General features: G+C 45.1%; 1 protein-coding gene across 2 annotated transcripts in view; it reads right to left on the reverse strand.

Annotated features, from left to right (window-relative positions):
• The window catches only part of Mark1 (microtubule affinity regulating kinase 1), a 108,628-nt gene that overhangs the window by 15,430 nt on the left and 79,268 nt on the right, over window positions 1–13,930 (reverse strand). For both annotated transcript variants that reach the window (XM_021178001.2, XM_021178077.2), the window contains exons 10-15: window positions 12,046–12,145; window positions 10,444–10,556; window positions 8,039–8,192; window positions 7,559–7,752; window positions 3,663–3,763; window positions 2,416–2,580 (exon numbers count right to left, since the gene is read on the reverse strand). In XM_021178001.2, coding sequence (XP_021033660.1) covers window positions 2,416–2,580; window positions 3,663–3,763; window positions 7,559–7,752; window positions 8,039–8,192; window positions 10,444–10,556; window positions 12,046–12,145 — 827 coding nt within the window. The remainder of the gene's footprint in view (window positions 1–2,415; window positions 2,581–3,662; window positions 3,764–7,558; window positions 7,753–8,038; window positions 8,193–10,443; window positions 10,557–12,045; window positions 12,146–13,930) is intronic.

A 13,930-nucleotide genomic window follows, 5' to 3' on the forward strand; every position in this document is an offset into this window, starting at 1 on the left:
TCTCATCCACTCCTATTATCCATAGGTTTGGTCTTCTCATTGTGTCCTGTATTTCTTGGATGTTTTGAGTTAGGATCTTTTTGCATTTTACATTTTCCTTGATTGTTGTGCCGATGTTCTCTATGGAATCTTCTGCACCTGAGATTCTCTCTTCCATCGCTTGTATTCTGTTGCTGATGCTGGTATCTATGGTTCCAGATTTCTTTTTTTTTTTTTTTTTTGCTATGTGTATGATTTTATTTTTTTTTTATTTTTTTATTTTTTTATTTTTTGATTTTTAATATTTTTATTGCATATTTTCCTCAATTACATTTCCAATGCTATCCCTAAAGTCCCCCATAGCGCCCCCCACTTCCCTACCCACCCATTCCCATTCTTTTGGCCCTGGCATTCCCCTATATTGGGGCATATAAAGTTTGCAAGTCCAATGGGCCTCTCTTTCCAATGATGGCCGACTAGGCCATCTTTGATACATATGCAGCTAGAGACAAGAGCTCCGGGGTTCTGGTTAGTACATCATGTTGTTCCAACAATAGGGTTGCAGATCCCTTTAGCTCCTTGGGTACTTTCTCTAGCTTCTCCATTGGGAGCCCTGTGATACATCCAATAGCTGACTGTGAACATCCACTCCTGTGTTTGCTAGGCCCCGGCATCGTCTCACAAGAGACAGCTATATTTGGGTCCTTTCAGCAAAATCTTGCTAGTGTATTGAATGGTGTCAGCGTTTAGAAGCTGATTATGGGACGGATCCCTGGATACAGCAGTCTCTAAATGGTCCATCCTTTCATCACAGCTACGAACTTTGTCTCTGTAACTCCTTCCCTGGGTGTTTTGTTCCCAATTCTAAGAAGGTGCACAGTGTCCACACTTTGGTCTTCATTCTTCTTGAGTTTCATGCGTTTAGCAAATTGTATCTTATATCTTGGGTATCCTAAGTTTTGGGCTAATATCCACTTATCAATGAATACATATTGTATGAGTTCTTTTGTGATTGTGTTACTTCACTCAAGATGATGCCCTCCAGGTCCATCCATTTGGCTAGGAATTTCATAAATTCATTCTCTTCCATCTCTTGTATTCTGTTGCTGATGCTGGTATCTATGGTTCCAGATTTCTTTCCTAGGGTTTCTATCTCCAGTGTTGCCTCATTTTGGGTTTTCTTTATTGTGTCTACTTCCCTTTTTAGGTCTAGTATGGTTTTGTTCATTTCCCTCATCTGTTTGGATGTGTTTTCCTGTTTTTCATTAAGGACTTCTACCTGTTTGATTAGGTTATCCTGTTTTTCTTTAAGGATTTGTAACTCTTTAGCAGTGTTCTCCTGCAATTCTTTAAGGGATTTTTGTGCTTCCTCTTTAATGTCTTCTACCTGTTTAGCAGTGTTCTCCTGTATTTCTTTAAGTGTGTTATTAAAGTCCTTCTTGATGTCCTCTACCATCATCAGGAGATATGCTTTTAGATCCGTGTCTAGCTTTTCCGGTGTGTTGGGGTGCCCTGGACTGGGCGAAGTGGGAGTGCTGGGTTCTGATGATGGTGAGTGGTCTTGGTTTCTGTTAGTAAGATTATTACGTTTACCTTTTGCCATCTGGTAATCTCTGGGGTTAGTTGTTGTTGTTGTCACTGTTTAAAGATTGGAGCAGAAGCTGTGTTCCACTCACCAGCAGTATCAAAATCCTGTGGCGGGGGTCGTGGGTAGCTGGCGGGTGTCAGCCGACCCTGCGCTCTAGCTACACGGGTGCTGTTCCGGCCGGATGAGGCCTGTGGCCCTACTCAGGCCGGTTTCTGCTTCCCTAACTAATGCAGTCTCAGGTCCCGTGCGCAATTGGATTGGAGCAGAAGCTGTGTTCCACTCACCAGAAGTCTTAAGATCCTGTGGCGGGTGTTGTGGGTAGCTGGCGAGTGTCAGCCGACCCTGCGCCCTAGCTACTCCGGTGCTTTTCTGACCGGAAGAGGCTTGTGGCCCTACGTAGGCCGGATTTCTGCCTCCCCAACCAGAGCAGTCTCAGGTCCCGCGTGACTGGACTGGAGCAGAAGCTGTGTTCCACTCACCAGCAGTCTCAAAATCCTGTGGCGGGGGTCGTGGGTAGCTGGCGGGTGTCAGCTGACCCTGCGCTCTAGCTACACCGGTGCTGTTCAGGCCGGATGAGGCCTGTGGCCCTACTCAGGCCAGTTTCTGCTTCCCTAACTAATGCAGTCTCAGGTCCCGCGAGCAATTGGATTGGAGCAGAAGCTGTGTTCCACTCACCAGAAGTCTTAAGATCCTGTGGTGGGTGTTGTGGGTAGCTGGCGAGTGTCAGCTGACCCTGCGCCCTAGCTACCCCGGTGCTTTTCTCGTCAGGTAGCTTTTGATAACTGCTAACGCACACACTTCTCCTCAGAGAGCTCCTGAGGAGAGAGAGCCACGTAAGCAGGACTTACCCAGGCCGATACGCTTCAGAGCCATCTTTAATGGTTGGCAGTGTAACTTTTATAGGGTGGCCAGAGGTTGACATAGACTTCTGGTGGCGGGGACGTGCTGAGGGGCCAGCAGAGGCCACGGTGGAGCCCGCCGAGGACATGCTGCTGGCAGACATCTCTGTAAGGCTGACATAAAAGAAGAAGTACAGTTACTGAAAGCTGAGAAAGATTTCCTGAATCTCAATCGATTGACACTTTCATGATTGAAACACTTGAAAGAAACAGACACATTCTTAGTGATTAATGAAACAACTCTCCATTTAAGGTGTGACCATTGGAAAGCTCTCAGATTCTTGTTCTGCTTGTGAGTCTGAGAGGGCAGGACCTATTTGTGGATGTGTGTCAGCTACAAATAAGATAATTACTGTTGGAGTCTTTTTTCACTTTTTCTAAGATCAATTCTGTGCGATGTGTTGTTATAAATCTTCCTACATTATTTAAGCATTAAGAACTCATAATTATATGAAAAACGCCATTGCTGCAGACAGCACCTCCTTCAGCTTACATCACAGTGCCGTCTTATGCCATGAGCAACAGGCTAGCCACTATGGACATAAGGAGCTATAGCTTAGTACCGGGGATAGGAGAAACGATACATTCCCAACTGTCAAGCCTACAGGACGCTACGGCAGGAAGCTACTGCCGTCCTTGCGTGCTGTATCCCAGAACTCACCCTGTGTCTACTGCTGAAGGACACCAATGTTCTACCTCATTGCAACCCGTGCCCCATCCTTCTGATGTGATGTCAGTGGTTTTCCAACTACACTAGAACTCAGTACAAAGTCTGTGCTTCTGCCTTCAGTTGAGATGACCACACTTGCTTAGAGGAAGGAAAGGAAGCTCTCATTACTTGGGTATCATGTGAGTTGCTGAAGGGTAAGGGGCAGAGAGACGGCAGAGGCAGGGTACAGAGAGAAGCCTCAGTCTCGAGGGTCAGGTTGGGAGTGCACACGCTGCTTTGGTCCTGAGCTGTATTTGCATCCACATTGCATCCAGGCCCTTGGCAGTCAGAGGCTACTTCTTACTTGCCCCAAAACCCTGGCACCCTTCACTCGGGTACCAAGGCAAGCAGCCCCGTGAGAGCGAGCATCTACTACAGCCTCACTGCTCTGACCTCCTTCCCTTGGACCCACATAGCTATGGACATTTCAGCAAAGCTAATATGCAGCAATGGCAGAGCCACTGCTGCTGGGCCCAGTAACAGTCACCTGCTGTCTCTTCCATTCTGCAAGGCTGCGTACCGGTCTGTGCTCCTCTCACACACATACGTATTCCTCCTCGCCATGCTACCGCCAGAATATACGTTGTTCTTTAAGGAGAAGAAAAGAAGATCAATTTAAAAATTGGAACTATATTAGTATGAAATCAAAAGAATGTGTTTAAAACTGTTAATTACTAGAAAAACTTCACAGCATAATTTTAGCTGATTAGAATCTCACATAAGCAAGACCCAGTTTTTCTTCCTTCTCATATGTAGATGTTAGAAATAAAAAGTAAAGCAAAACCGAAACCAAGAGAGAAAGCATGAGCCAATTCACACCCACTAGGGCTTTAGCTTACAGTCGGAGCCAGCACTGGGAAGCCACAGGAAGTGGCTTTCATTTACTCTGTCCAGGGAGCGGCAGGTTGAGTAAGGGCAGAGCAGAGAGCAGCTGCTCTTGATCTCAGCATGAACGGCCCCTGCGGATGGTGTTCCCTCCGGAGGCCTCTGTAGCCTGTGAACACCATAAGGACTAAAGTGTGTGGGCTCGTGCAGCCTGGCTGAGGGTTGACGGACGGCCGTGCACTGCAATCCAAGGATACGGCCCATAATCCCACATTTGAGTTAGGAGACAGGCTATGTCTCCTAAGATAAAGGACAGAAGAAGGGTAGCTAGGACGGGTTATTCTCCTTACCACTCAGCGGACCCGACCTTATACCATCATGCCTGCCAAACCTTGGCCATGTTACCAGTATAAAAATAGACAGGGGTGACTTTCTGCTTTTTTGTGGTTTTGTTTTGTTGTTGTTTGTGGTGCTGGGAATTGAACCCTGGGTCTTGCAGATGCTAAGCAAGCACTTTCAGCGACTTTCAGAGGGATTAAAACAACTCTTCTGTTTCATTCTTCAATGAAAAATACCTTCTTATCCAATTTAGCCTTTACACGCCTTTAAAATACAGTCACTCTAACATGCGTTTAGTACGAGCAGTCAATCGCTATTTCCTCAGCGTCAGATGCAGAAGGGGAAATCGTAAGGAAAGTTACGCAAGTGCAGCTTTAAAAATCTCTCCGAATGCTGAAGAGACATCTCAGCCATCCTCAGGCGGAGGACCTGGGTCTGACTCTCAGCATCCGTGTCCAGGGTTCAACTTCTTGTAACTCTAGCTCCTGGAAATCCAACAACCTCTCCTGGCCTCTGAGGACACCCCACACATGTAGCAACCACACACACACACACACACACACAAATAATACATCTTTTAAAAAAAATGAAGGGATAACAGAATTGTCGGAGGATGCACATCACTCCCAAAGAAAGGCTGACTAGATCGTGCCACACGTGCCACTGGTACTTATAAAAGCCATGCAGTTACTACACTGATCTCCATGCTCCTGTCTAGAAGGACGCCATGCCATCCCAAGAACAAAATAGATACAGTGTTGACCTGTCGTAAAAAGAATGAAACAGCTATGCCATGCTCATTTTTTTTTTCTCTAGCGAAAGAAGTCCCACAGAAGGATTCACCCAAGCTATTCTACAAGTTCAGAATGGAAAGTAATAGACAGCAAAGAGAAAACTATAAACTGTGGCAGATCTTCTGGCTTACGGTTTTTAAAAGTGTTAAATAATGTAGTATAACTACTTTGAATGTAATGCTTTTTAAAAGTAAATGAATACAGTCTGAACACTCGTTAGTCACCTCAGCACTGAGGATTCTGAGGAAGCCTCTGTGTCAATAGACAGAGTGCAGGCTTGAGGAGACGGTGAACAGAGCAGTTCCCACCCCAGCTAAGAGCTGGGCGGCCACAGCTATGGACAGGCTGGTGAGACATGGACGGCCCACTGGGGACACAGGCCTTGAACAATCTGCAGCATCAGGATTAGGACACAGTAGCACATAGGACAGACAGGAGAGAACAGAGCTGCGTTGACCATGCCAAGAAGGTCCAATCAGAGGGAACTGGCAGGCTACACAGGGACAGTCTGTTTTTACTGCTATGCGGGGTGCTGACCTTCCTAACAGTCCTCCAGCTGACAAGGAAGTAAGTACTGAAAAAAATAAGTATTTTTGTCATTTCCAAGTAGATCAGGTAGAAGAGGGCAAACAGTCATGCCACCATTATCTATTTTCATTTTATGTGTATGCACACTTTGCCTGCATGCATGTAGGTATATCACATGGAGGCCAGAGGTGGCTATTGGATCCCCTGAGCTGGAGTTCTGGCTGTGAGCCACCATATGGACCCTAGGAACCAAACCTGGTCTTCTGCAAGAGTGAGTGCTCTTGATCACTGAGCCACCCCTGCAGACTTGATATACTTCCCATGTGTAAAGTGGCATGCACATCTACTTTTTAGACTAGGAAGTGCTAAGCTGATTATATATTTGAAAAAAGTATTGTCTCAATTACCACACAGAATACTGGCACCCGAAACTGTACTCTCTGTTTGAGAGGAAGGCGTGTTGGTTTTGCTTGGTACATCACTGCAGATTTTCTATTTTGAGTATTCCCCCTCCCCCAATATATGAGATAAAGGGTTCCTCTCCCTTCTGTTGATTTAAAAGTTACTGTTCTATTTCATTGTTATACAGGTCCCCTTTCTTCTGTTCCTGATTGATGTCTGCTCACCCATATTTATTTCTTAACCTTATTCCCATCATCTGCCCAACAAGGCAAGTATTTGCTTTAAGTTCTGCCCCGTTCTTACTCCCTGGACACTGCTGAGAATTTTCAGTGTGCGTGTGCATGCATGCGTGTCTATGTCTGTGACAGTGTGCCTGTGTGTGTGTGTGTGTGATGGGTGTGCATGTGTGTGTGTGTACATGTGTGGAGATCACAGGACAATTTTCTCACTCTGGGGTCCCAGATGAAACTCAAGTTTGTCAGGCATGGCGGCAAGCATCCCTATCCACTGAGCCATCTTCCTGGCTCTTGCTAAGTTACTGGATTACTTTTAGCTTATATATTTTACTGCAACATGTTATCTTCTCTTCTTGTGAGGACACCCTAAGTAGTGCACTGTTTTAAATAGTCAATGCGTAGCCAAACAGCTGACACATCTTATGCCTAAGAATATAGTTAGCATGTTTAGATATAAAATTCTAGGCCTAAAGTGTTTTTCTCCTTCTCCAAGTTTCGAAATGCGATTGCATCTTCTAATATGCAAACTGTTGATGAAATATCGGAAAGTAACCTAACTCTGCTCCTTCATGGCCGTCAGCTCTCCTACCGACAAGGCTAACCACGCTTCACCTTGCTTTCTGTCCTCACTCACATCCAGATTTCACCCGCCCTGTCCTCACTCACACCCCCCCCCCCAACTTTGTAATCTTTCTTCTTCCTGCTGTCTTACAGGACACTACTGTGGCCTCTCTTCTGGTGCTTGATTTAATTTCTAGAGTGTGGTATTTTAGGAGACCTCACAGGAGGAAAGCTGACAAATTTTTAATGAGTCTGCCCTTAGACAGCAGTTTACTTGTAAATGTAAGATTAAATTCACCAATTTATATCAAATAAATATCACAAAAGCAGGACAAAGGAGTAGGGATATAATGTAGCACTCTGAAGCGAGGCGATGCTTTACCGAGGAATGGGAGCTGGGAGCAGGGCCTCTTGCCTAGACTCCAACACTGAGAGGCTGAGGCAGGACTACTGTTGCTGTGAGTTCCAGGACAGCCTGGGCTATCCAGTGAAACTGCCTTCCAAATAAGGACAATGACAACAACACAGAATTCTCTGCAATGTTTCTTCTATTACATTCACAAGATGTCTGCCCCCTTTCTCATGGTTTTTAAATTAGGATTCACTTTGAACCATTTAAAAAGACAAAAGACAAGATTTTATAAAAAAAACTTCTGACACATGAATTTAAGTGTTGACACAGGAGAGCTCTGACTCACACTTGGGCTAGCTGTGGACTTTTTCCTGTCTGGCCCCACCAAGGGGCTGGCTGTGACTTCGCTCTTTGATCCCACCGTGGTGCTGCCAAGTCTGCGGGCTGTGTCTTTGCCCCACTCCTCCTTCTGTTCACTCTCCACGCTGTTGGCCTGAGGCCTCTTGGTGTATGAGACGGCAGGGGGGATGGAGGGGCCGGCTGCAATGTGTACAAACAGCAAGGTTAGCTGGGAAAGAACTCACACTTCCTGCCATCAGAACCCTCCTACGCTGACAACATCCACGCTGTGTGCTTTACACTCTCTACTAACGTTAAATCGATTATAGGAGAAATTAAATCGGCTCAGGTCCCACAGAAGAGACCCTATGATTGGTCACCCAGCGATGCCCGTCTGAGAAGGTCCCAGGAGAGAGGACATGAGAGCGTGCTGGGCAGTGCACACTAGGCAGGGCCAGAGTGCCTCCTTCTTAGATTTGCTCCCCACCGTGGTCACTGAAGCGCCTCTGCTTCTGGTTGGCCGAGATGCTCCGCTGGACCTTCAGGTGAGCAGGCGACTGAAGGGTGCTGTTGTTCAGGTCGCTGCTCGGCCGTGATCGCTGGCACAAGCTCCCACTGGACAGTGACTCACCACCTTCGAACTGTGAGAAGAGAGGTCACCCAGACTTGAAATAGGAACGTGTATAAACAAAACGACTCCATGTTGTATGAGGAAAAGAGACTTCAAACTGGCAAGGACGAAGGGAGGGAGCTGGATGTCAGGCTGCTCCCGCTGGCACTCAGAATCTGCTATTGTGCACAATGGCTCAGTTCAGTCAGAACAGCAAGGCACAGCCGCAAAGCCTCCCTGCGTGGCAACTGCACAGCAGACATGCTCCTGGGTGTTCTACACACCAGGTTACTTGTCTAACCATTGCCTCAAACACGGGATGCATGGCAACTGCACAGCAGACATGCTCCTGGGTGTTCCACACACCAGGTTACTTGTCTAACCATTGCCTCAAACACGGGATGCATTAATCTGCATCTCCAGGTGGAAAACCAAGGTCGCGCGTGCGTGCGTGCGTGCGTGCGTGCGTGCGTGCGTGTGTGTGTGTGTGTACATGTATGTAGACATGTACATGTATATATGTGCACACAGGGACTATTAAGCATATTTTACAATTGCAACTAAAATTACAATGTTTTTTTTGCTTTTCCACACTTACAAAACACACTTTCTTTTGTTGGCTGATTAGGAAATGATTTCCCTCAGCCCTGACCATGGTAAGCTTACAGACACAGCTCTCTGCAGTCTGCAGCCTGTGCTGCTCTGAAGCTCCGAGTCAACCCTGGCACTGCGGTGGGATTCAGGACTGGCACTGTTCACTACAGCAGCAGGGTGCGCAGTGACCCATTAGCAGCTATTGTAAGGCAGGGTCAAGGTTTAATATATTAAACCTTTTCAATGAATGACCCCAAGAGCTGAGTGTTACTATCCACATTTTTACAGACAGGAAAACTGAGGCTCAGAGAATGAAGTGCACAGTTAATGGCTCTGGTGGGGACTGTGAACCTGACTTTTCCAGTCACAGTAGCTTCAATAGTTTACTTCCAATGTAATTCATATTTGATTTTAGTATATGCCTGGACTTTGTATTTGCATTAATAAGAAATTAAAGTGCCCAGTGGTCATTTGAAGTCCAAGGAGAACAGTCAAAAGAGGCTAGAAATAACTATTTGAGCCATTCCCTGAGTCTCTTGACTAGGCCTCACTGACAGGTCACCTTACATAGGCAGGCATCTGAGAAATCAGGGCTTATCCCACTTCCCCTGGTCACGAAGTGTCATGCCACATGCACCTCCTGGGTGAATGTCACCCTAGCTTGCTGTAGGTGCCAGCTCTCCCATAGTCTCAGAGTATCTGCAGCACACCCTGTAACTTACAGTGGGGCTGGCTGCTTAGCTCTACCCCAAGGGCTGCTGGACAGGAAGACTTTTTGGTTTTTCCCTCATGCTGTCAGCATAGTTTCTTTTTTTTTTTTTTTTTAGATTTATTTATTTATTATATGTAAGTACACTGTAGCTGTCTTCAGACACTCCAGAAGACAGAGTCAAATCTCGTTACGGATGGTTGTGAGCCACCATGTGGTTGCTGGGATTTGAACTCCTGACCTTCGGAAGAGCAGTTGGGTGCTCTTACCCACTGAGCCATCTCACCAGCCCAGCATAGTTTCTGATAGAAGGCAGATTCAATATGTTTCAGTTGGAATATATGATTTTGTTCATGGTTACTATTTAATTATGAATAATTATAGCCCTTTTTAGAGAACACCTGTCACAGATGTCTAATTTTCAACTTTCAATGCTCTGGCATAAAATGACCAGTGCTCTGAAACTCCTTTTCAATGTTTTCCCAAAGAATCATTTCCTCGCATGGTTCCCACTTCCATATAGTTATTTTCTGCATGTGTCTCCTCCTTTCTTCCTGTGGCCCTCTGCTGTCCCTGAGAATTTCAGCTGGGCGTCCAGAAGTCACTGGACACAAGGCGGAGACCACGCAGCATCTTTCCCTAGGGTCTCACTTCTACATGGTTTCAGCTTCCTGTGCCTATTTTTGCCTTCATGTCTTGTTTCTGTATGTATATGATAGTCACACTGCCTTTGACTACACAGTGTACACCATATAACTCTGGGGACACCAGACTCAAAGCTGAGACTGTGGCTGGAGCTGCTTGGCCCTAATGAGATCAGTAAACAATTTAGTCCTTTGATTTCTGATCTCTAAGAAAACTACTAGGATCTTCGTGTTATTTTTGGTCCTACAAAGAACAGAATACATTTACTAACTTATCTTTATCCATTTAATTAAAAATTAATATATATTAATTTAAAAAGACAAAAACCACTTACCTCAGGTGGTTTTCTACCTAGAAGGATGTAAGTAGCCATAACTTCATCATATTTCTGACTTACTAAGGCATCATTGATTTCATCTCGTGCAAAACCCATGGTGACCATAATGTCTAGGAAGAAAGAGGAGAATTTTTCTTAAAGTGTATTGATTTAGTAAATGATCAGCAAAAACATAGATTTGCCAATACTGTTAGGGAAAACTAGTTCTTACAACACCCAAAATGAGTTTTAACTATGAAATCTTTTGGATTGTTAACCTACAGGTAGAGTATATTGAGGTACTATACACTTATTTTAAAAGATATATTTATTTTTATTAAGTGTTTCGTCTGCATGTATCTATGTACACTACATGACTACCTGGTAGCTATGGATGTGAGAGCAGAGCATCAGTCCCCCCTGACCCGCAGTTACAGATGTTGTGAGCTACAGTCTGGGTCCTGGGAACTGAACGTGGGTCCTCTGTGAGAGCCGTCAGTGCGTTTAACTGCTGAGCATCCCTCCAGCCTCCATTTCTAATTTTTTTGTGTGTACAGAATTATTTATGTTACAGATTTAATATATTAACCATATTTTTCATATCTTGGGACATCTCTGAGCTGGCTTGCTTTGTCCACACAAGGTTGGCATGTCTAAGCCTCACACAAAGCCTCGCTCACTCTTCCTTCTCTCTCAGCACAGCCTCAGCCACTCATGAAGAGGCCAGCATCTCAAACAAGAACCCGCTTCCTTTCTCATCTGCAGTTCCCAGTTTTTCTTTGAAGGCTTGACTTCCACAATGTTCCCACCAGGTTCTTAATGAGGACTGGGGGCAGGGAGGGTCGGCTCGGCTGAGGAATGAGAGCAGAGATGGTGAGGCAATGTGCTCAAAGTTTAGAATCCAGTCCTGACCCTGGCTGGACCTTTCAGTCTCCTCGGTGCTAATTGTTACAGTGACCACTCTTCCAGTGAGGGAGTGCAGAGTGCAGAAAGAAAGAGTTACAAATTTGTCTAATTTATCTTAATTTTTGTTACAGTTGTCAACCATTGAACGGCATCACAGATATACATAAGAACAAACTAAGGAAGTTGGATATTTTAAATTTTAAATTTTAAAGTCCCACATCTGTTGCGGATAGCCCTGGGACTAATTGTATTTGATGTTAATTCTGTTTCCCTGTGAGGGGCTGCGAACAAGGAATGAGTCAGCACTCAAGTGATTTCCTATAAACCTTCTTCCCACCTTAATTTATAAATAAAGGAGAGCTGATGATTGGGCAGAGAAAGAGGGGAAGGTGGAGCTGAAGGTTTTAGGAGAGAAAGGGGGTGAGGAGAGGACTACAGAGGAGGAGGAGGAGGAAGGAAAGCGGAGCAGAAGCGCCTGGCCCAGAGAAACCGTAAGTTCTAAGGGGTCTCATAGATGTGGAAGATGGTAGTGTAGCGGTAGATCTGCCCAATCTAGGTGCACAGCATGTAATCATATTGAGTTGTGTTTTCATTGCCCGGGCTTCTTTGGGTTGGAGATTTACCGCAACACATGTAAACAGTGCGTGCTAGCAAACACTCTTGCGTGTAGTCACGAGCTCGCGCCTGCGCCTCGCACAGGACTTAGCAACTTACCTATTCTTTTTGCATCGCTGAGATCAAGCTCAGGCTCAGAGTACGGCTTTAGCTCTTCTTCCTCATGACCAACATTCATCCATCGGTCTTTCATTATTTGCTAGGAAATAAACTCTAGGTCATGTCTGGTGAATTACATTCAGCCCACTCCTCAAAGTGAAGTGCATTGGTTCACTCAACAAGAATCATGTGACACTTTCAAATAAACTTACTCCATGTACCGTAATTAATGGTCTAACAGGAGGTGTGGGTCTCTAGTCATCCACAATCTTATCACAACTCTATTATCCACTACTCACCAAGGCAATGCTCAAATAATCCTCCTTTCACATTGCTTCAAAAGGAATATTTCCAAACCGCAAAGTTTTATCATGAGAACCTGACTTTAACTTTTGCTTCATGTATGTATGTGTGTGTATATATATATACACACATATACATATATATATGTGTGTGTGTGTATGTATATATATACACACATGTGTATATATATACATATATATGTATATATGATAAATAAAAAATTATTTTTTCTGGTCATGTATTTATTTTAAAATCCCACACCCCAGAAAGAGAAGATCTTGGGGATGGAAATCTAGGCTACTCTGTCCAGGTAACTAAAGAATATGGGAAAGGATGGTGGTAAAAATTAAGGTCTAGAATCAGAAATCAGGTAGACATCAAAGTGAAAACAGGTATTGGTGTGCATTATCCTAATCAAAACCTGATGCTGTGCACACCAGCCCTGGGTTGTTAAAGACAATCTTGTGGAGACAGTCCACCGAGTGAGAGAAAACAGCTATAGCCAGGTAAGGAGAGAGTATCTGGAATATGTAAAGAAGACCTATAAAAAGTATGCTGCAAACTACACCCTAAAATTACTACTGGCTACAAAGCTATGTTATACATAGAGGAGTGTTTTGAAATAGCTGTTTTAAAAACCAGTTTACAGATTCCCCCAACACACACACACACACAATGTGAAGCTTACTAACTGTAACTGGTACAGAGGGCTGGAACCCACAAGTGGCTCACAACCATCTATGACTCCAGTTCTAGGGGATCCAGTGCTGGCTACCATGGGCACCAGGCAAGCACATGATGCAGAGACATCCATGCAGGCAAAACATACACATAAACATAAAATTTTAAAATTCACATAGAATAAAAATGAAGTTGCAGCCGCATCTGCTGCCATCCGGGCCCTGTCATCTGGGTCCCGGTCTGTCTCACAGGGCACTTTGGAGAGCAGATAGGCACACGCATAAGCTGAGGTAGCCTGGCCTTAGCCACTGTCCTATTTTCCTGTGGGGGTTTGAATAGGTGTGACCTCCACAGACCCATGTGTTTAAATTTGTGTCCATAGGAGTGGCACTGTTAGGAGGTATGGCCTTGTTGGAGTAGGTTGAAGGAAGTGTATCACTTTGGAGGTGGACTCTCCTCAAGCTACATCTAGAGTGAGACAGTCCCTTTCTACTGCCTTCAGAGCAAGATGTAGAACTCTCAGCTCTGTCTCCAGCACCATGTCTGCCTGGACACTGCCATTCTTCCCACTATGATAATGGACTGAACCTCTGAACTTGTAAGCCAGCCCCAATTAAATGTTTTCCTTTATAAGGGTTGCCATGGTTATGGTATTTCTTCATAGTGCTGTCTGAAGCTATGACGCTGCACCCCTTGGCTATGGGCATCTACAAGGGCCACAGAGTGACAATGACGGGGAGGGGCTGAGTAACTTGCTACTCCAGTTTCTGAGGCTGGCCGTGATCCTTGCCTCCTGCTCAGGAGATGGCTTTGTCGGCCTAAACCGTGAGGTCTAGATCATTTTCATCCTTTTAATGTCAGGAATGAAAGACTAAACATCTGGCTAGCTAGTCTAGCCAAC

This window comes from Mus caroli, unplaced genomic scaffold (assembly GCF_978045245.1).
Source record: "Mus caroli unplaced genomic scaffold, Mus_caroli_1 scaffold_1, whole genome shotgun sequence".
Classification (NCBI taxonomy): Eukaryota; Metazoa; Chordata; class Mammalia; order Rodentia; family Muridae; genus Mus; species Mus caroli.